This window comes from Danio rerio, chromosome 16, assembly GCF_049306965.1.
Source record: "Danio rerio strain Tuebingen ecotype United States chromosome 16, GRCz12tu, whole genome shotgun sequence".
Classification (NCBI taxonomy): Eukaryota; Metazoa; Chordata; class Actinopteri; order Cypriniformes; family Danionidae; genus Danio; species Danio rerio.
Genome location: NC_133191.1, coordinates 46,932,268 through 46,955,368, shown reverse-complemented (window position 1 = coordinate 46,955,368; position 23,101 = coordinate 46,932,268). Strand labels below are relative to the sequence as shown.

General features: G+C 34.1%; 2 protein-coding genes across 3 annotated transcripts in view; one reads left to right on the top strand and one right to left on the bottom strand.

Annotated features, from left to right (window-relative positions):
* LOC137487862 (uncharacterized) overlaps positions 1–2,473 on the bottom strand; it is a 142,810-nt gene extending 140,337 nt beyond the window's left edge. The window contains exon 1 of the mRNA XM_073926585.1: positions 2,335–2,473. The gene's annotated coding sequence lies outside the window, so the exon portion shown is untranslated. The remainder of the gene's footprint in view (positions 1–2,334) is intronic.
* A 2,311-nt stretch (positions 2,474–4,784) lies between these two features.
* On the top strand, positions 4,785–22,021 carry tbx20 (T-box transcription factor 20). 2 transcript variants are annotated; one of them, XM_021466746.3, is made up of 8 exons: positions 4,785–5,106; positions 6,416–6,665; positions 7,545–7,709; positions 8,008–8,116; positions 9,110–9,268; positions 10,102–10,178; positions 17,212–17,327; positions 18,588–22,021. In XM_021466746.3, exons 1-8 carry the CDS (start codon positions 4,980–4,982, stop codon positions 18,926–18,928), a joined length of 1,344 nt encoding a protein of 447 aa, XP_021322421.1. In that variant the 5' UTR covers positions 4,785–4,979; the 3' UTR covers positions 18,929–22,021.
* The last annotated feature ends 1,080 nt before the right edge of the window (positions 22,022–23,101 follow it).

The following is a 23,101-nucleotide window of genomic DNA, read 5'->3' as shown; positions in this document are numbered from 1 at the left end:
TTGTATTTCACGCCTCTGGATTAATGCTGAATATTATTAATCCACTTAATGTAGGCCTGACTGGAATTTTTTAATTCTGACAATATGATTCATACTTGATATGGATTGATTTTTAATTGGGATAATGTGCATCTGAGTGGCTGCTGGAAACAAAATGTTTTGATGACGCCTGTTTCTTTTTGAATCTATTCACTTATTTTAGACATCTGATTTTTGGAAAATTGCAGGATTTTAACTCTTTAACTGCCAAATTCATTAATTATATCACTGATTTGGTGAACAAAAAAACCCCACAAAATTACATATTTGCAATAAAAAAAGCAATTGTGGGCTGGATTTTTTTTCACATTTTATCACAGTCTTGGACATGTGAACGATAAGTAACAACACTGGCTTTGATGCATTGTTAGATTTTCATATTTTTTTCTCACTAATATACTGTTGGTGGCTGTTTTTGCCCCATTGACTTCCATTATAACCACATTTGACGGCGCATAAATACAGTCTTTGTTTTTATTTACTCCATGTGGTTCTGAGAGCTGAGATGCATATTTTGATTTTCTCAGACACATCAAAGTAAGTGCGTAAAGGTCACTCTCACATTCTCACACACGCATACACACATTTTAATTTGCTGTTATACTCCATATAAAATCCAGAAACTGAGCTTTGTTTTGCATAGGCTTATCTAAAATGTTTTTGGTGCCAACTGATGATCAACAGTTAAAATAACAAATTTTGCCTCTTCCCAGCAGGGAAAACCACCAATAATCAAAAATGCATGATTATATGGTGTCGTGGTTTTGTAATAAAAAAATGTGGTCATAATGAAAGTTAATGGAGCAAAAACATCCACCAACAGTAAATTAGGGACAGAAATGAAAATAAACAAAAAACAATGTATTAAAGGCAATGTTGTTTCACATGTTGAAGACTTTGATAAAAGGTAAAAAAAAAAACATTCCACAATTACATTTTATATTGAAAATACGTCATTTTGTGTTTTTTTCACCAAATAAGTGACATTATTAACTAATTGAATTTGGCAATTAAAGAGTTAAAATTCTGTGGTTTTCTGATCAGGGCTGAGGTTGATTAATAGATTTATGCAAAAAAATGTGAAAAAAAAAATTTATCTGATTCATTTTTACAGCAGTTTAATTTGGTGGATGTTTTCATCTTGAACATAATAAAAGAGCAGTAAATTTACTCAGAGTGTATGGTTGAGTTTAAAAAAAAGTAGCATTTTCTCAAAATAAGTGTAAAAGTAAGATTTGTCATCAAAAATCATTTTGCTAGCTAAAACAGAAAAAAAAATCATGGCCAAATTAAGACTCAAAATTACCCCAGAGTGGACACAAACATCCCCAAAAATAATTAAAAGTAAATATTTTATTATTGGGTGCAGCTTTAACTTAACAGTATTATTTTTATTAATAATCCACATATTTTTATTTAATATTCTGATGTGAATCAAATATTTATGTTTTAACGCTACTCACATTCACACTGCCCATAAGAAAATTAGCATGGTTTTAATAGCAAAATCACAGTACTCAAGTTTTAGTGTAAACACCCTGTTACAATATATTTATTGCAAAAACATTTTTTGGTTCGTTTGTTAGTCGAAAGACCAACCACTCACAAACAAAGGTCCAGAATTATCGCCTACATAAGCTCATTTGTCATTTTTTGACTGATATGCCATCATAAATTGTGAAAATAATAAATGGAAGAAGGCTTTAACAACAAGGGAAAACTTAAATGTGCTGGCCAGTTTGCCATTTAAATGAATGACATTTAAATGTAAATAGTTTTTAATTTATAACTTAAACAGATTCCTATTTATTTTGTAATGGTAATTGGTGTATATGTGATGTAGCCTATATGCTGTAAATGATAATGGATATAAATCTTTAGGAAATGTTTTTGGTACATCAAAGAAATGTGGTGATAATGACATCCGACAAGCAAATCCAGCAAAACAATAGTGCTTAAAATGTTACTAAAATGCAATATTTAAACCGCATAATACAATAGAAAATGAGATGAATAATTGCAAAAAGGTCCACCAAAGTGCATTAAACCACCCTTTTTACCAAACTGGCTATACGGACCTGTAATAAAACCATAGTTCGTGTTTGTATGGGTTGCAGTTTTTAAGAATAATATAATTTGGCCAATAAGAGATGTAGCCAAAATGGGTTATAAATAATGTAGGGTAGCTCCAGAACTGCATAGATATTATAATAACATCATTTACACAAAGGCCTTGGTATAAATAATCACGAGCAATTGCTAGCTATTCCAAAGTGATTGTGTTTGTTGGCTTACCATCGTCCATGTTATTCGCTTCTCCGATGTAAACAATGATTAAACAGTCGTTTGTTGATTTCCTTTTGAAAGGTAATACAGGAATCGAAATGTCCGTCCGGTTAATTTCCTGTTTGTTAGGATGCCATTTTGCCTGTATAAAAACAGTGTTGCCAGATGTCGCAATAAATCAACTAAGGAAAATGTTATGCATCGTCCAAAAAAGCAACAAAGAAAAGAAAAAAAATTACATTGTTTACTTCTAATCACACACCAAAAATTATGATGGGCTACAGTAAGTGTGTAGCCAATCATGAATCAATTAATAAATAGTCTAGTATTCAATGCAACAAAGAAATATAAGCTAATTTATTTAAATGTGTGACACTTCCAAATCCAGGTCTCCTTATATGCTAATAAAACAAAATAAATTACAAAGTGCAGTAAATGTTAATCAAATTATAATAAATAATATTATATGAACAAACAGCACTATTTCTAAATATAAAATAGCATTAAAGAGGTAAGTCAAAATTCACTTTGCCTGATGTAAGCCTACATAAAAAAGGACGTGGAAATAACTGAAGGCTATCATATCATCATATTTTTGTTTAATTTTAAGGGGACACTTGTTATTAATAAGGGGACAATATTTCAGTTTAAACAGCAGGTGGACTGACTGCAGCAGGGAAAAGGTCGTTCAAGCACTAAATAACAAGCCGCAAAAGTAAAAGTCGTTTATAATATGAAGACATGGCAACACTTCACCTGACGGGCACGTTTCGGGGTATGCTGCATCTTTAAAAGTCGCCTTTGGCCGGCTGGCACATCGGCCCCGAAAGTGTGAATAATATTCAGTAAGGAGTTACGCTAAGTGGGAAAGCTTTTAGCACATTATCCGCTGGCAATTGCACACTAATCTAATTTTTTTTCCAGCCAAGGTCCCTTATAATATATCTGCAGCATTGGATTTGCATTTGAGTGTCGCCTTAATGGGTTTAAACGCTGTAGATCTGGGGCTCGTGCGTCTCTCCGGAGAGAGTGACATTGAGGATCAGCTGATTCTTCAAGCGGAAAAAACACAGGAGTCAGCGCTTTTGGGAGATACATTTATGTACACAGACGCGAGCGCGCGCAGAAAGTAATAGCTATCAAAAAAGCATGTACCAGTGATGGTGAAAACATTTTAACAGTGTAGGCTACATTCATATATGTAGATGTCAATCAAATGTTACATAAATGTGTTCTATGAAACATGCATTTAAAAGTTGTGCTAAGTCTCATCACGTTAACAGCTGACCACAGTTGAACCCATGGTTTATCCACAACCCGACAAGTGCTTTATTTGTGGGAAACGTGTTGGTTTAAATCTGCAGTAATGATTTCAGCAAGCTTGATCGCCATAAGCTTGCTAAAGTGTTTGACTCAACAAAGGGCCTGTGTCTCGGCTTAGGCATCAAGGGAGAACGGGGTGGCTTGAGGTGGCGTCTAGACAGGATTTGTTCTTATCGAAAGTTCAGAAGGATAACGCAGAATAAATAAAAAACATCAGTAGAGAGTTTCTAATTCTAGATAAGGAATATTGCTGAGTTGGTGAAAATTACAGCAAACATAGGACTAGCCTACTAATAAAGATAATAAAAATATATGAATAATAATATTTTTATTGTTGTTGTTGTTATTTGTTTGTATTATTTCATTATTTATTTGGATTATATAATATTTTATCCTTATTGTTTAGTTATTTTACTGGTCGATAATTATTAGTTACTAATTAGCCAAATTAGTAGGTTTATTCGTGTTTTTATAGAAATAAATGTTTTGAAAACAATTTTTTAGCATAGATGTTTTAGCATACAAAATATACTCACTAAAATATATAGCCTAACAAAAATAACAAATAATATATAAAAGAAATATAATTATTGAAATTGGTGCAGACATTTGTCTTTTTAAGGCCAGCAGTATTCCCTTTAGGTGTTGGCATTTAAATTGTCATGTATGATGGAAGCTAATGCAAAACCAGCTTTTTTCTGTCTATACAAATAGTGACGTGTGAAATGAAGTAGCCTAACTGTGATGTGATGTAACTGTTTTTTTTTTTTTTTGTTTGTTTTGCATTTTAATTCCATGCATATTAAAAAAGTAATTCTGACGTTGTACGTTGTATAGCAACCTTAAATCGCATAAATTATTAAATATTCATATATCACGCCTCCATCTTACAAGTATTCATACAAGTTTTCGCCAGCTCACCGACGCCCACTCACCGGCGGCCAATCAGGAAGACATGCATCACTCACATAAGTTAATATTAATAAACCAATCCTTCACCGTAGTAGGAATAAACTCAGCACAGACAGTGGAGGGTGTTGAAGAGCCAATGATCTAAAAGCAACACAACGATTGGTCGTATCTGCGCACGGCGGAGGAGCTTGCGAAATTAAGGGGACTGCAAGTGTCCAACACTTACAATGAAACCCTGCTTGCTCAAGAAGGAGACTGGCGCACGACACACAATGTCCCAATCCATTTGGAAGTAACTCACGCGACAGCCTATAGCCTGCTATCTTCATAATCTAAAATATCGTCTTGCTATTTAAAGTCGTTTCGGAGTTTTCATCTGGAGGTTCCTGCTGTTGAGAATAGTTTTGAACGCTCGCGTCATGGAGTACACCTCTTCCCCAAAACCTCAGCTCTCTTCCAGAGCGAACGCTTTCTCCATAGCCGCACTCATGTCAAGTGGGAAAACCAAGGACAAGGAGTCCGAGGAAAACACCATAAAGCCGCTGGGTAAGAGAAGATCCGACCCTTGTTCAGTGAAATTTTGATGCAGTGTGTTTTGTGCTTTGCAACAATGGCATGAGACAAATTTGTACTTCAGACTTACGGTGACATGACCATAAAATAGAGTTTTTATTTTTATAAAGGAACATAAAATACCTTATGAACGAATAATGTCGAACGAGTCTTTAAGTAACTAAGTTACACTGGATTTAAATTATCCACCAGTCTTAAATGTTATATTATGAGTAAATTGTCAACATGACAGGCACATTTTAATGCCTTTTTATAGACTTACATAAAATAACCTAACTGTTTATAAAAAAAAAAACTAAGCATGAGATATAAAAGTCCTATTTGTATTTGACCATTTTGTGATGTTTTGCAAAGATTTTGTGCGCTATAGCAAATTAAAATTAGCCTAATAGATTCAAACATAAAGCGACAAATAATCACGCATGCCTATCGGTTTAATCTATAATAAAAGATTACATTACATCTAAGAATGAACATTTAAATTCGCCAATCATTAACTAAAAGATTTAAAACCATAATAAGTGGTGGGTTTAGTAGAATATATGCTATTTATTTGGATGCGTTTGTACTCTTTGTAACATTATAATTCGGGCAAAATCATTAAAATGGAAATGCAAACTAAAAATACTAATAAACCACATTAGTAAATATATAGGCCTACTTTTTCCACATTTTAAAAAACAAAGTTTATTTTAGCCTTCATTTTTTGCTGTTGTTTGTGTTTTGTTTTATCTAAATAGAATAATAACGTTGATAGACTTTAAATTTCAGTTAATTTTACAATAAATTACTGAGAAACTGAAATAGACTGAGCGCTTTGAATTAAGCATGATATTTTAAGAAAAAGAATAAAGGTTTTAAGCTGATATTCGTTGTTTATTTGAGTTGTCGTTTTGGTAATGTTAATATAAATGCACTGAAATTACAAGTAAATATGTAAATCTATATTTAAAGGCTATATATGATAAAGAAACGGCAATTAAATATGACATTTTGATGTAAAGACTGATGTAGTATGTAGTTTGTTTTTTTGTTTTTTTGGTTAATCTTTTCAGTGTGATTTTGTTTTATGCAGTAGCCTAATATTTCAACGTTTCATTCGTTTTAATTTCATATATTTTAATTATGTAAATGTTTTTATGTTGTTTCTATGGCCTATGTTATTGTGATATTTTGGCAATAATGACATTTGCATGCTATGGCCCCACAGGTTTTTTTTTTCTAAAACAAACTGCATCACATTTATGCGCACATAATCATGGTTATTGCTTTTTAATTCAAGAACAATTCGTGGAAAAGTCGTCATGCCATCCAAACCTCGGCGACCTTCCTCCGCTGGAGACCCACAGCGACTTCAGCAGCGGCGGCGGCACCGGCAGCGGCGCTCCATTATGCACGGAGCCGCTCATCCCGACGACTCCCGGTGTGCCGAGCGAGGAGATGGCCAAGATTTCCTGCAGCCTCGAGACCAAAGAGCTGTGGGACAAGTTTCACGAACTCGGCACTGAAATGATTATTACAAAGTCTGGAAGGTAAACAAAAAAGTTAAATTAGCTTTAAAACAATGTATATTTATGAGATAAACTGTAGCCTAATGTATGAACATTTAAGTTAGGCCTAAAAATTAAATGCTGGGTTGTTGTCACCCAACGTTAATATGGACAAATATGGATAAACCCGAAAGTTGGGTTGAAAAGTGTAATTTAAATTTGATTGACAAAATTAACCCAATGTTATGTTTGTCCAACACAATCTCACAAGCTTACAACAACCCAGTATTTTAGAGTGTAACCTATTTCTGTCAACACATTTGTTCTAAATATACAACATTTCTTTAATTTCTGATTCTCCAACTGAAAAGTAGGCAAATTTAAATTTAATTGGAAAAATGATGGGTTTGTCCTTGACTCAACTTTGAGTTACAATCCAGCTTTTTTTTAAATAGTAACCTATTATTTTACAGGGCTATTTCTGTCAACGTTTATGCGACATTTCTTAAATTTCTAATTTTCAAACTGAAAAGTAAGCTAATTCAAACATAATTGGAAAAATGGTGGGGTTGTCCTTAACTTAGGTTTACAACAACCTAGCATTTTTAGAGTGTATCCTAATATTCTACAGGTCTATTTCTGTCAAAATTTAAATAGGCCTATATTTACTACTAAAATATGCGACATTTCTTAAATTTCTGATTTTCAAACTGAAAAGTGTAGTCTAATTTAAATTTAATTGGGAAAATAATGGCTTTGTCCTTGACTCAAGTACAACCCAGCATTTTAGAGTGTAACCTTATTTTTTAAAGACGAAACTATTACAAAAAATTGCGACTTTATAATTTCTGAATACATCGTTGAACTATAGTCTATAAACCATGCAGTCACCTTTTAATGCGTATTATTTTGTTTCAACAGACGAATGTTTCCGACAATTCGTGTGTCATTTTCCGGAGTGGACCCAGACGCCAAATACATTGTGCTAATGGACATAGTTCCGGTGGACAATAAGAGATATCGATACGCCTACCATAGATCTTCATGGCTGGTGGCGGGAAAGGCAGATCCACCTTTACCTGCTAGGTAGGAATTTGTTTCTTTTATAATGTTAATAATTGCTACATCTTTGTTAAAGAATAGTGCTAAAACTAAAAACGAAATTAATTAGCCTATTTTGAAACAACTGATGCTGTCTTTCAATTTGAATATATACAAATAATTGTATATAATTGTATTTAAATTTCACACTTTCCATTACTTTCTATTTTGGATAACGAAACATTTTTTTAAAGATTTAAATCCAAGTTAAAGTTTATGAAATGGAGGCTTAAATAGGTATAATGCTAAAAAGAAAAAAATAATTTAACAAATTATTTTACAGGTTATATGTTCATCCAGATTCGCCATTCACAGGAGAACAGCTGTTGAAACAAATGGTTTCTTTCGAAAAAGTGAAGCTTACAAATAACGAACTGGACCAGCACGGACATGTAAGTCAAAATTGTAGGCTTTTTAAAGCTCTTTATATTTGATTCTCTGTATGTCAATATATGCCTTGGACGCCAGTGATTTAAAAAAAAAGGGTCACTATATCTGAAAGAACAAGGCACATTACACAAAATATTGTCTGTGAAGTCTATTTTTTTCATTTGCGTTTGTAAATTTAAACTGAATGCACATATTTATTAACTAAACCTTATGAAACACAATATTAGATTTTCCATAAGCATATTTAGACAGCATGTTTGAAAGAATTAATTACAAAATTATGCAATATGTTTGAAGTAAATGTATCTAAATTAAAATGTTTATCTTATAAATGATGCAGTGTATCAAGAAAATTCAATTGCATATTTAACTATTCTTGGCCTTTAGTTGAAATAAATCCTGTTGTATAAATTAGCAAATAAGCCTATGCATACACATATACATAATAATATTCATCATATAATAAAAAATATATAATACAAAAGCAGAATAATACACTTGCTCATCATAATGGAGAACATCCCATTTTAAAAAATTAATATTTTTATCTATTTCTCAGTGAATATAGGCAATGTATTTTGGTGCCTTTGAACAAAACAGATTTATTAAACAGATATATTTATTAAAATAATATCTTAGTCACCAAACAGATTTAGAAAATGAAAGATAAAACAATTAAATTTAAGCTAAATATTGCCAAAAAATCACAAACTACAAAATTTCAACTAAATATTTAGATTTTTTTTGCTTCTCTTGATTTTTCTTCTTTTTAAAATTTGTATTAATAAAGTTATTTTGTTAGATAAGCTCCAGATTTGGCTTCAGTACTGACTAATCTAATGTATATGCACAAATATAATATTGTATAGCTTCCTATTAAAAGTATTAATTATGCTGATTAAAATATGCTGAGCTCTGTAAACTACAAAATTTTCATCACATTATCATCATCATGCAATATATCATCAATTTAAATTCATATCTTTGTCCAACAGATCATCCTCAACTCCATGCACAAGTACCAACCCCGAGTTCATATCATCAAGAAGAAAGATCACACCGCGTCTCTGCTAAATCTGAAGTCTGAAGAGTTTCGCACTTTTGTCTTCACCGAGACGGTTTTCACTGCAGTAACTGCTTACCAGAACCAGCTGGTGAGTACAAAATACACCCTATTAATAGAGCTTATATATAGCCTATATACAGTCGTTGAAGTCAGAATTATTAGCCCTTCTGAATTATTAGCCCTCCTCTATATTATTTTTCCCAATTTCTGTTTAACGGATTTTTTAAGTACATTTCATGATAGTTTTAATAACTCATTTCCAATAACTGATTTCATTCATCTTTGCCATGATGACAGTAAATAATATTTTACTAGATATTTTTCAAGATTAGTATTCAGCTTAAAGTGCGGTTTAAAGGTGTAAATAGGTTAATTAGGCAAGTTAGGATAATTAGGCAAGTCTTTGTATAACGATGTAAACCTGTAGGTTGTAGGTCTGTAAACCTTTGAAAAAAATATAGCTTGAAGAAGCTAATAATAGTGACCTTAAAATGGGTTTAAAAAAATTAAAAACTGCTCTTATTCTAGCCGAAATAAAACAAGTAAGACTTTATCCAGAAGAAAAAATATTATAGAAAATACTGTGAAAAATTCCCTGCTCTGTTAAACATCATTTGGCAAATATTTAAAAAAGAAAAATCACAGGAATTACGAATAATTTTGAATTCAACTGTATATATAGGCTATATTTCCCCCATTGTTTCTTATAATGCTGTTCTGTAAGCCATAATAGTATTTTGAATACAGAATCAACTGAGTGTATTTTGACAGCAGTTAAAAATGGATTCACTTTTAGCACAACGATTTACTGGAAGACATCAGTCATAGCATCCGGACTTATGCTTAATTTACTGCCCATGGCTTGATGTGGGAGAGGAAAGGATCTTGCTTTAATTTAGTTCTTTCCTCTTTGGGCTGCAGATAACCAGACTCAAGATTGACAGCAACCCGTTTGCCAAAGGCTTCAGAGACTCCTCCAGACTCACGGATATTGAGAGGTATGAGGAATTCTGCTGTTTGCGCTCGGATAATTTCTGACCGCCAGGAGTGTGTGTGTCGGTGTGTGTGGAAGCGCTCAGACGAACATTCAGCCAAAGTCATTAACAACTGCACAAGAGGCTTTTCATTATAGTCTCATTAGAGATGAGAGTGGCAGGGTTGGTTCAATGAAAAGAGGAGAAAACAAGCTGAAAACAAGCGGAAAAAAACTGTGCTGAAATTCAAAACAATGTATGCCAACAAATCTTAATTGATAGAAAATGCAAAATCTGGAATAAATATTTAGCATAAATTGATGTGTAAGTGTAACCGTGGATGAAAAACACGTGGATAGTGTAGTTGTTTGGGTATGTTTTGGGCAGTAGACAATTATTTATTTCATTCATTTTCCTTCGGCTTAGTCCCCTTATTCAATAGGGGTCGCCACAGCGGAATGAACCGCCAACTTATCGAGCATGTTTTACATAGCGGATTCCCTTCCAGCTGAAACCTAATACTGGGAAACATCAACTCATTCAAACACATACACTACGGACAATTTCATTCATTCATTCATTCATTTTCTTTTCGGCTTATTCCCTTTATTAATCTGGGGTACCCACAAGGGATTGAACCGCCAATTTAACAGTACTGGGAAACATCCATACACACTCATTCACGCTCATACACTATGGCCAATTTAGTTTATTCAACTCACCTATAGTGCATGTCTTTGGACTGTGGAGGAAAACGGAGCACCCAGAGGATATTTATTTATTAAAATATTTTTTATAATTAACATATTGTTTATTAATTCATTATTTTTTCATTTCCCAAAATCAAAAAATGGAATTTTAAGATAATTTTCCATGCAAATGTTTAGGAAATTTACTAAAGCATTGTACATACTGAAAATATATCCAAACTCAATCAAATTTTTTAAACAAATTTTGACAACTTTAAGGCAATTTTTCTCAATATTAAGATTTTTTTAGGCGAGGCAGTGCATGGCGCAGTAGGTAGTGCTGTCGCCTTACAGCAAGAAGGTCACAGGGTCGCTGGGTTCGAATCTCGGCTCAGTTGGCGTTTCTGTGTGGAGTTTGCATGTTCTCCCTGTCTTCGCGTGGGTTTCCTCCGGGTGCTCCGGTTTCCCCCACAGTCCAAAGACATGCGGTACAGGTGAATTGCAAACAGGGATGGGTTGCGGCTGGAAGGGCATCTGCTGCGGAAAAACTTGCTGGATAAGTTGGCGGTTCATTCCGCTGTGGCGACCCCGGAATAATAAAGGGACTAAGCCGACAAGAAAATGAATGAAAGATTTTTTAACCCTCAGATGCCAGATATATAGATTTATCTTGGTCAAAAATTATTCTATCATAACAAACCATCTATCAATTATAAGCTAATTTAACCACTGTTTTTAGTTTAAAAAAATAAATTTAGCTTTTAAATCTTGCAAAATGCAAAAGTTGCAAAAATCAAAACGTGGAAGAAGATTGTATAACCTGAAGTGTTTGTGCTCTCATTAACCTGGATGTATTTTTTGTAGTTCCCAAACTTTGTTCGCTGTAGGCTTTGATATGCTGACTCTGTAAAAGATAACGTCTCCAATTGCACTGAATTCTGAGCGTATTACATTCAGAGATGTTGTTTTTGTTCACACAACAACATTACACTACATTAGTCTCACACACACATTTAGCATCACTTTCAGTACATAAATACAGCATAAAAACAAAACAGAAATAAAGCTAGTAATGCTTTAAAAGACCAAATTATGCCTTCAAATTACACAATAAAAAACAATTCCCACTAATTTAGGTTGTGTTTAACACATTTTTAATTAGCCAATAAAACCATATTTAGTTATTAATTTATTCATGAATTTATTCATTTATTTTTTTTTTGTTTTATATGATCTCTAAATAGCACATACACTTAAATTTGTATATTTTAAAATTTGTATCCATTTCTCAGAGAATATAGCCAATAGTATTTGGTGCACTTAAAACTTTTATCAAACGATTATTTCCTTTAAAATAAGAGTTTGGTCACTGAACATCTTTTGGAATAAAACGAAAATACATTTAATTTCAAATTCATTAGGAAAAAATACAAACTACAAAAAATTATATTAAATTGTATATTTTTTGTTTCCCTTGATTTTTGCTGTTTATTAAAATTTTATTTAATATTTTTTCACAACAAATTAATTTAGGTGTTTTTGGATGAGATCTTAAGTTGTTTTGTTTCTGTAGATTCGTTCCAGATTTGGCTTTTAAATAATCTCATGCATATGCACAAATATATTACTGTAAAGCCTCCTATAGAAAACATTCATTTAAAAGACCAACCTGTGAGAATTGTACTCATTTATGTTTTATCATATTGACTCATTATGGCTCAATTTTGTGAACTAGAAATTCTGGCAATGATTTTGGTAATGTGCTCTCAATTAACACCACCAAAAACAAATATAGGGTTTAAATCCAACAAAAAATAGCTTTCAAAACTGATTGTTTATCATTATTCATACTTTTTCATAATTTTTTTTATATTCTTGAATAATTTGCTTCTTTTCCCTAGTAATAGTGCTATTTAATCTCTAAGCATTACATATTTCAAATCAATATTAATATACAGCTGAAGTCAGAACTAATAGCCCCCCTGCTTATTTTTTTCCTCAATTTCTGTTTAACGGAGAAAAGATTTCTTCAACACATTTCTAAACATAATAGTTTTAATAACTCATTTCTAATAACTGATTTATTTTATCTTTGCCATAATGACAGTATGTAATATTTTACTAGATATTTTTCAAGACACTTCTATACAGCTCAAAGTGACATTTAAAGGCTTAACTAGGTTAATTAGGTTAACTAGGCAGGTTAGGGTAATTAGGCAAGTTATTGTATAACGATTGTTTGTTTTGTAGACCAGCAAAAAATATATAGCTTAAAGGGGCTAATAATATTATATATTATTATTATAATATAATATTATTATAATTTTTTTAAAAAATAAGTTTTTATTTTTTTAAAAGCCATTTTAAGGTTAATATTATAATATAATATTATTATAATATTATATATTATTATTATTATATTATTATTATTATAATATTATAATAATAATATTAACCTTAAAATGGCTTTAAAAAACTTATTTTATTCTAGCCAAAATAAAGCAAATAAGACTTTCTCCACAAGAAAAAATATTATAAGACATACTGTGAAAAATTCCTTGCTCTTTTACACATCATTTGGGAAATATTTAAAAAAGAAATAAAAGATCAGAGGGGGGCTAATTATTCTGACTTCAACTGTGTGTGTATGTGTTTGTGTGTATTTGTGTGTGTGTGTGTGTGTGTGTGTGTGTGTGTGTGTGTGTGTGTGTGTGTGTATAACAAATAAATGTATAAACACAAGAAAATGTACAGATCACTGACTTTTCTAACCTAAGATTTACGAGCAAAACAATTGCATGACTCAAAAATAATTGGATAAAGCTAGAAATGCTGGAAATGGCAGATTTTTGCCAGTGTGCACTCAAATTAGCATTCCAGTTAAACATTTACAAGCAAGTTCCATTTCAGACCTCAACGAAGAGAACAACGACTGCCAAAAATACCACACAAAAATGCATCCTGCTCTCTCTCTTTCTCTGTCTCTCTTTTTCTTTTTCTCTTTGGAAGGGCTGTGAATTAGATCTGATCAATTGATCTTCAGGGAGCTGCAGAAATCGCATTAGTCTGGAGTCGGGCACTGCACTAAAACACAGCGTAATTCAATTGGGCCCCGTGACTGATTGAAAACAGCCACCCAAGTTGTAGGGCTCGGAGGCCCCTCTCCTCGGGAGCGCATCGCAGATAAAAACACACATATTTGTATTGCGCTGCTGACAGATATTGCACTTTCCTAACCTAATTGGGAGGCTAATGTGGACGCATGGCTCTTGTGATGCAGACCATCTCGGGCTGTCTGAAGAGTCTAATCTAACAGCAGCTAATGCACTTACTGCAAGCCCAGCAGACACACTTCTCTCTGCACAACCGCCGTGTGTTAACATATTTTTATGCGCAAGCCGATTCGGGGAACATCAAATCTATAGAGAGGAAAATTGGACGTGCGTTTTGGACAGTATCACTTCATAACGAGTGGTGTAAAACAAGTTTAGTTTATGAAAGATTAGAAGTTCTTTACTGTGTTTGTGGTCACCACTGTGAATTTGCTTTTATGGGTCAAGGACGAGATGTCACATTTTGGTGTCGGCATCAAATTAAAGTCATTTTATATATTTATATAAATATAGAAACCATATTTAATGCAATAAAGTGTCTACTTTAATTAGTCAAACTATTGGACTGTCAAAATATGAGTAACATAGATTTATACGTAATATACACTCACCGGCCACTTTATTAGGTACACCTTACTAGTACCAGGTTGGCCCCCCTTGCCTTCAGAACTGCTTTAATCCTTCGCCGCTTAGATGCAGCAAAGTTCTGTAAATATTCTTGAGATTTTGGTCCATATTGACATGATAGCATCACACAGTTGCTTCAGATTTGTCGGCTACCCATCCATGATGCGATCTCCCATTCCACCACATCCTAAAGGTGCTCTATTGGATTGAGATCTGGTGACTGTGGAGGCCATTTGAGTACATTAAATTCATTGTCGTGTCCAAGAAACCAGTCTGAGATGATTCACGCTTTATGACATGGCGTATTATCCTGCTGGAAGTAGCCATGAGAAAATGGGTTCACTGTGGTCATAAGGGGATGGACATGGTCAGTAACAATACTCAGGTCGGCTGTGGCCTCGACACGATGCTCATTTGGTACAAAGTGTGCCAAGAAAATATTCCCCACACCACTACACCACCACCACCACCACCCTGAACCGTTGACAAAAGGCATGATGGATCCATGCTTTCGTGTTGTTGAAGTCAAATTCTGACCCTACCATCCGAATGTTGCAGCAGAAATCGAAACTCATCAGACCAGGCAACATTTTTTCAATCTTCTATTGTCCAATTTTGGTGAGCCTGTGCGAATTGTAGCCTCAGTTTCCTGTTCTTAGCTGACAGGAGTGGTTACCCGGTGTGGTCTTCTATTGCTTTAGCCCATCTGCCTCAAGGTTGGACATGTTGTGCGTTCAGGGATGCTTTTCTGCAGACCTCGGTTGTAACGAGTGGATATTTGAGTTACTGTTGCCTTCCTATCAGCTCAAACCAGTCTGGCCATTCTCATTTGACCTCTGGCATCAACAAGGCATTTGCACCCACAGAACTGCAGCTCACTGGATATTTTCATTTTTGGACCATTCTCTGTTAACCCTAGAGATGGTTGTACATGAACATCCCAGTAGATCAGCAGTCTCTGAAATACTCCAGCCCATATGGGTCTGAATGCCACGTTCAAAGTCACTTAAATCATCTTTCTTGCCGATTTGATGCTCGATTTGAACTGCAGCAAATTGTCCTCACCATGTCTACATGCCTAAATGCATTAATTTGCTGCCATGTGATTGGCTGATTAGAAATTTGCGTTAACGAGCAGTTGGACAGTTGTACCTAATAAAGTGGCTGGTGAGTGTATATTATTATTTATATATTAAATATTTATATTTATCCTCCCTCTTCAGTTGTTTCAAACCTTTTTTGTGTGTTTTTGAGTATTTTTTTTTTGTTTGTTTTGTTGAACACAAAAAAATATATATGTTGTATGTATGTTGGAAACCTGTAAGCAGTGTACGAATTATAGGGGGGTTTGGGGGGATTGACCTCCCTATCTAACAGTTGATGCCCCTAAAGGACGTCAAAAACAATATGTATGAGAGGTCAGCTTTTTGATAGTGAGAAGTAATTTTCTCAGATCTGTATCCTATTATTGAATAAAATTTTAGATAATATAAATTTACATTTGACCACCCCTATCACAGTCCATACCATTTGTTAACGCATAATTCCACCAATCGTATGCGAAAAAATCTGATCTGAAGCACCAATAGACACTGGAAGTGTTCATAAGACACTTTTCTTGTAAAATAGGTTTTTGTGTTTATATAGACTAGAAGTAAAGTGACGTTAGATGCATAGTAAAACTCTGAAATAGCTAATCAGGGGTTACTTTAGGTTAAAATACACTAAACATCCCTTAAAATACTTTTATAGATAAATTAGATGTAATTTAAACAAATACATAAATTTGATTTACAAAAGAAAGTATTACACAAACTAACATTACCGAAAAACTTTACTTCCTTAAACGTCTTTGTATAATTCGTACCCTGCCTGTAACCATGTACTTCCTTAGCATTCGTTTTTCCTACTATGAATGTTAATGGGTACAGGTTTCCAATTTTCTTTAAAATATCTTTGTTTGCGTTCAACAAAACAAAATTAAAAACTCAAACTGGTATTGGAACAAATCTAGAGTGAATAAAAGATGGCAGCATTTGCATTTTTGGGTTAACTGTCCCTTTAAAATGTATGAAAGGATAAGTGATTGTGCTTGATCTTATTATATTATAAAGATTAAAAGCTTTTGGTGACAAATGGGTAAACCCAGCTGTTTAAAGGATATAGTGGAAAAATATAAAAATGAAAGATTTACATTTTGATGTTGTACTTTAAACTGAGTCTTTTAACATGTCGTCAAATGATTCTCAATTGTAACATGGGTGACAAGAGTTTTAAGTAAATAAGCTATAGTTACGCTGAAATTTTAGTGAGTGGGTCTGTTGTAAATCATAGTAAAAACGAAAAATAGTCGTTATGACACCTTATGGAAAATCATTTAATTTAATGCTTGAATATAGATCACCTCCCTAAAATAATTTGATATTTACTTAACATGTTATTTTTTTATCCCACTGGCCTTTATTGTACTAACAACAGTTTCTTTTTCAAATATCTTGAATCGTTATTCACAAGATATGCTTTAGTTTATTAAAATGCAACATATTTAGCCTGTTTAACCAGCTCAAGTGATGTTGTGTAAGGAATTATGGAGATATATTTTGGGCTCTTGTCTTTTGATTTTTGCTGTAGGGAAAGTGTTGAGAGTTTGATCCACAAGCACTCTTACGCCCGGTCACCCATCCGGACTTATGCTGGAGATGAAGAGACTCTGGGAGAAGAAGGACATTCAGCACACAGTAGAGGTATGAAAATCCTACAGTAACAGTAAACTGCACAATCTCTCTCTCTCTCTCTCTCTCTCTCTCTCTCTCTCTCTCTCTCTCTCTATATATATATATATATATATATATATATATATATATATATATATATATATATATATACATATTTATTTTTATTTTTTTAAGCTGTAGAAACCAGAAATTCAGTGTGGGTATTCAAGACGGCATACCAGTATCATTATAACTGTACACCAACTGTATACCGAATAACTGTATACTGTAACCAATTTATTTAATAACTAAAACCGAGATGTTTTGTAGCTCCAAATGCACCGATAAACAAAAAACGGTAAAACAGAAAGCCATGAGATGAATAATAGTTTATTTTTTAGAAGGTACATGGGATCATCACACACATTGGATGGTCAAGGTATAACACATGACAATATAATAATGCAAAAACATGAACTAAATATAATGTATTCAGGTTGTGTTTTGGAATATTTGTAAATTCATAGGTTTTGCTTTTATTTAACATGAAAATAAACTCACTTTGATTTTGATATTAAATTGTACAAATGATAATAAAAACTAGTATTTTAATAAACATGAAATTTCTAAAGTAGAAAAACAGACAACAAACTTTTTCATCGTTTTTTTTGTATCTTTAGTTCTTTAAAATAGTAAATGTTGAAGTTTTTATTTATAGTTTCAATCGTTTTAGTTTATTTTAGAGTTTTTTTTGTCATTTGATTGTCTTCAGTTTAATTTTTACATTTGTAAAATTTACAATTAAAATCTGAGTGAAAATCATTCATGGTAAATAAAAAAATAAAAAAACTATGAATTTACAAATATTTTAAGACACAACTTGAATACATTATATTTAGTTCATGTTTTTGCATTATTTTATTGTTGTGTTACCATGACCATCCTGTTTGTGTGACGATCCCATGTACCTTTTAAAAAAAATTATTTAATTGTTTTCATTTTATTATTATTATTTATTTAAATAATTTTATTACATTTTTATTTTAGTCAGTTAATTAAAATGAAAATAACAAATATTTCTAAGTCAAGCTGATATTTGTTTATTGCAGCAACAATTTTAGTTTTAGTAAAATAACCTATTCATTACTAAAATGAAATCATTTTTTACAGTGCATGTTATTAAACTTTTTTTTTTATGTACCTTCTTCTGTTTCTATACTAACATTGTTTATATTATGGTGCAACTATGCTAATTTTATAATACCAATAATTCATTATTTTCCTGTACAGGTTCAGCGTTCACTGCATCTGACAACCTCTCCCTCAGCTCTTGGGTGACCACCACATCTGGTTTCTCTGGCTTTCAGCACCCTCAGTCTCTGTCTGCCATCGGCACCAGCACGGCGTCCCTGGCCAGTCCTCTCCCGCACCCCATCCAGGGCTCCCTCCCCCCCTACAGTCGTCTGGGAATGCCCCTTACTCCATCCGCCCTCGCCAGCTCCATGCAGGCCACCGGACCCACCTTCCCCTCCTTCCACATGCCGCGCTACCACCACTACTTCCAGCAAGGGCCCTACGCCGCCATCCAGGGACTGCGGCACTCTTCAACAGTCATGACCCCGTTTGTATGATTCCTGACACTGCAGAGTGATACCATTTACCTTTCGCTGGCATGCGAATTCACACACGCAAAAAAAACACACGCTTACGAAATGTAAATAACAGTACCGGACGACCTGGACGTGCTGCGTCGCGCAGTTGTGCTGGAGAATAGAAAAAGGTGAAGGGACTTCGAGCATGAGTTTTAGCGATGATAAGAGAACTGCAGATGTTTTTGTGCTACCTTTAAAGATTCATCTCACAGCAAATGATGGAGATCGCTGAACGCAACACTGGACAACTGCAGATTTTTATTTTCCATGATGCATCACGTCTAAAGGGGACAGTTCACCTCAAAAATGAAAACCTATCCAATTAGGTCATTTCTTTCTTCTGTAGAACAAAAAAGAGGCCTTTTCGGTGGTTAACAAAATCAGTCCATGGCTACAGGCACTTTGAGAATTCAAAAAATACAGTGAGTAAAAACAAAATGAATACCTATAGTACCTGACAACACACTGAGGTCTTATCAAATGCACAGCCTACTTCTTTTTGTCATGTGCATGTACATGGGTGTTTGACATATACAGATTGTGACAACATAAAATACCACTATTGACTTGCAGGCATTTGTTCATGTGCATAATCTTGCCAACGAATAAGCGTCTTTATTCTTTTAAGCATAGGTCTCAAACTCAATTCCTGGAGTGCCGCAGCTCTGCACAGTTTTGCTCCAACCCTATTTAAACATAGCTGATTAGATTAGATGGATCAGCTGTATTTAGGGTTGGAGCAAAACTGTGCAGAGCTGCAGCCCTCCAGAAATTGAGCTTGAGACTTATGATTTAAAGCAAACGTTTTAAAGTGACGGTATTTTCCAAACTCTTCACACAATCTCTTGTCTATGTATGTGGCATCCATTGCTGAAGTTCCAATATAATAATCGTGAACCATTACAGGAAACATGCGGCAAATTTTGAATGTCAAAAAACATGATTTTCCAACTCCAGTTGTCACTTCACATTATATTCACATTTATTATTTGGCCATACATCTATCACCTTCTAGTAGCTACATAAAGAAAAACAGGAGTGTAAAACTGGGCCATAGATCTGCCTGGTTTTAGATTTGTAGGGATGGCCTACTTGAAACTGACGTGTCGACACATTGTCGCGATATTGAAGCGGAAGTGTTTCAAAACACTGCACCGAAGCATGGTCACATGACTGAGGTGATTCAAAACACCCAGATCACGTGACTAAAGTGTTTTGAAACACTAGGTCACATGACTAAAGTGTTTTGAAACACCAGGTTACGTGACAAAAGTGTATTGAAACACCAGGTCACGTGAATAAAGTGTTTTGAAACACCAGGTCATGTGACAAAGGTGATTCTAAACTCCTATGTCATGTGACTAGTGTTTCGAAACACCAGGTCACATGACTAAAGTGTTTTGAAACACCAGGTCATGTGACTAAGGTGATTCTAAACACCTATGTAACGTGACTAAAGTGTTTCGACACACCAGGCTATGTGACTAAAGCGATTCAAAGCATCAGTCATTTCAGAAGTGTTTTGAAACCTGGCAAATCTGCGTTTAATTGACAGGGTCGGACCAATCATTTCATGTAGCATAGTAAATAGTGCGTTTGCACATAGTACCTGTGCTTCAAAAGTCCTGAGTTCGAATATCGCAAATACTCTGAAATAATGACTTTGTGTGTTTTAATAATGTTAATTTTTTGACTATTTTCATTTGTATATCAGACCAATGTTAAAGCAAACGCATTACAAGAACAGAGCATTTAAAAACAAAAGTCTATATAGCTGCTGCACCCTGGATTCAAATTATCTCTGCATGCTAGTCTGGAACTCTCACCGCTCCACTAAATCCCTTGAAACATCAATGCTGAGGTACAATTCCTCAGTTTCTTTGCTGAAGCTGTTTTAGAGCAATACATAAATATGATTACTAGGTGTCACTGTAGAGATGGGTTTCGAAACGTTTTGAAGCTTCAACACATTTGCTTCGACTGTTTCAGTGTCTCATGAAGCCTCACTTCACTACAGGTCTATAGACGCTCCCTATAGCAGGGTCACCAATCTCGTTCCTGGAGGTCCGGTGCCCTGCAGGGTTTAGCTCCAACTTGGCTTGTTTGATTGGGGTTGGAGCTAAAATCTGCAGGACACTGGACCTCCAGGAACAGGTTTGGTGTTCCCTGCCCAATAGCAAAGGAAACAGTAGCTAGCCACCTAGTGGAACAATTTATTACTGCGAAAATCTAAATGCGGATTTGCATACACATTGTTACATTGTTTTAGCAGTGTGCGTACAACGCATGTACTATTCTAATACAAAAGTAGGTCACACACATTGACCTTCTCGTAAGCATAAAAAGTACTCTTAAAGTTTAACAATAAATATGTGGACACAAATTCACAAACAAATTTAGTTTGTTTATAATGAAATCAGAGGATGCGCATAAAAAATGTTCATAAAAATGCTTCTTGCCCTTATCCTGTATGCTGCAGCCTATATAAAAAGCTATAGCCCTTAGCTTACATGTAAGAGGCTGTTCACATAATGCATCCAAAACCATGTCGAAAATGTAAGGTGTGCTATTTCCGTCACCGATTTCAACGTGCTTTTAAACTCATGCTCCAGTCATTGCTAAGCAATCATCAGCTGCACACTCCAAGCGAGCACCACTGACAAACCTTGCAGCAGCTATGATACAAGTTTTATTTATGCAGAAAATTAAAAACCACTCCAGTGTTTGCATGTTCTTCGTTAAGTTAATTTGGCTAATTTAGTTAAATGTTCTACAGTTATTACTGAAATCTGTACAATCCATACAATGCTGGAAGCTGATTGGTTGGTTCTAGTCACACGACGAGCAGTGCGCTTAGAGAAATGTTTGAATATTTGAGATATTTTCACAATCACATCGCTCCCTATTTGTGCACACATGACATGTTTCACCAATAAAAAATAAAGCACCAATGTGTAAACGACACCTAGGTTTACGCATGTGTATATTTAACTTTAAATAGGGATTGTTTTTTGCACATGATGATCATTTCACTTCAGAAGACCTCAATGTATTGTCTAGAGCCTAGGGTATTAATTTTATTTTGTCTGTATGTGTGGGGTTTTATTTTGGCCTCTCAAAGTGCAAGTAGTCATTGAATTGCATTTTATGTCATAACCAAGGATCACTGTTTCAGCCAAAAAAAAAAAAAACTTTCTGATTTAAAAAAAAGAAAAATTATAATAATAAATAATTCACCTACATTTTGGACCTTGAAATCAAGAAACAGCAACATTTCTTTTGTGGGTGAACTGCCCCTTTAAGGATATCCTTTCATTCCCTATCTGTGGAGCTGCCAACCACTCGAACTGTCGACACTAGAGGGCGCTGTGCTTTCTGAAAACTGCAATACTGGATGGGAACACATTTGTGGACTGAAAAATGTTGACTTTTATCATTTGTGTTTGATATTTAAGTTAACTGTGTTCTTGATGAAAAACAATGAACATAAATTTATCAAAACAAGCGTAAATAGCAGCTGATATAAACCAGCGGACACTGAAGCATTTGTGTACATCACAACCAAGAAATCCACCGATTTGTGTTTGTCACGTTTTTCCATTTCTTTCTCAAGGCTCCCAGCAAGCATTTTTAGTTTCTAAAATAAGTCTAATAGATGTCTAATAGATGTCTAAACATAGGTGGCTTTGTTAAAACACGGCTAAATTTGAGCTGTCAGTGAACATCTAATACACATCAAAGAAAAGCCCAAAACTAGACTAATCATCAAACACAAAAAAAATGATCGACTAGAGATGTGAAGTCTGTCTAATCTGTATTTGATGACTAGTCTAGTTTTGGTCTATGCTTAGATGTCTATTAGATTTTCGCTGACAGCCCAAATTTAGTCTTGCTTTAGCCAAGCCAATCTACGTTTAAATGCCAGTTAGAGGTCTTAACAGAAAATTGCTCGGTGGGCTGTTTTGTAGAAGTCTACACCTGTAAATAATGGGTTACATTTAAAATAATCGGCTCATCTTCCCCAGAGGAATGAGGAAAGTTGTCTGATTTGTGGCTGAAAGTATTTCTATTTGTACAGTCACATCGGCAACAGTTCATCGACATCCTGCAACCAAATCACAGAGAAAGAGAGCTATAGCTGTAATAAATGGA

What these genes read in the sequence shown, in the direction of transcription:
- tbx20 (XM_021466746.3), top strand. Translation starts at nt 4,980, where the DNA reads ATGGAGTACACCTCTTCCCCAAAACCTCAGCTCTCTTCCAGAGCGAAC. An exon ending in AGACTCACGGATATTGAGAG is followed by an intron (nt 10,179 to 17,211) that starts GTATGAGGAATT and finishes TGATTTTTGCTG; the next exon opens with TAGGGAAAGTGTTGAGAGTT. An exon ending in ACATTCAGCACACAGTAGAG is followed by an intron (nt 17,328 to 18,587) that starts GTATGAAAATCC and finishes TTTCCTGTACAG; the next exon opens with GTTCAGCGTTCACTGCATCT.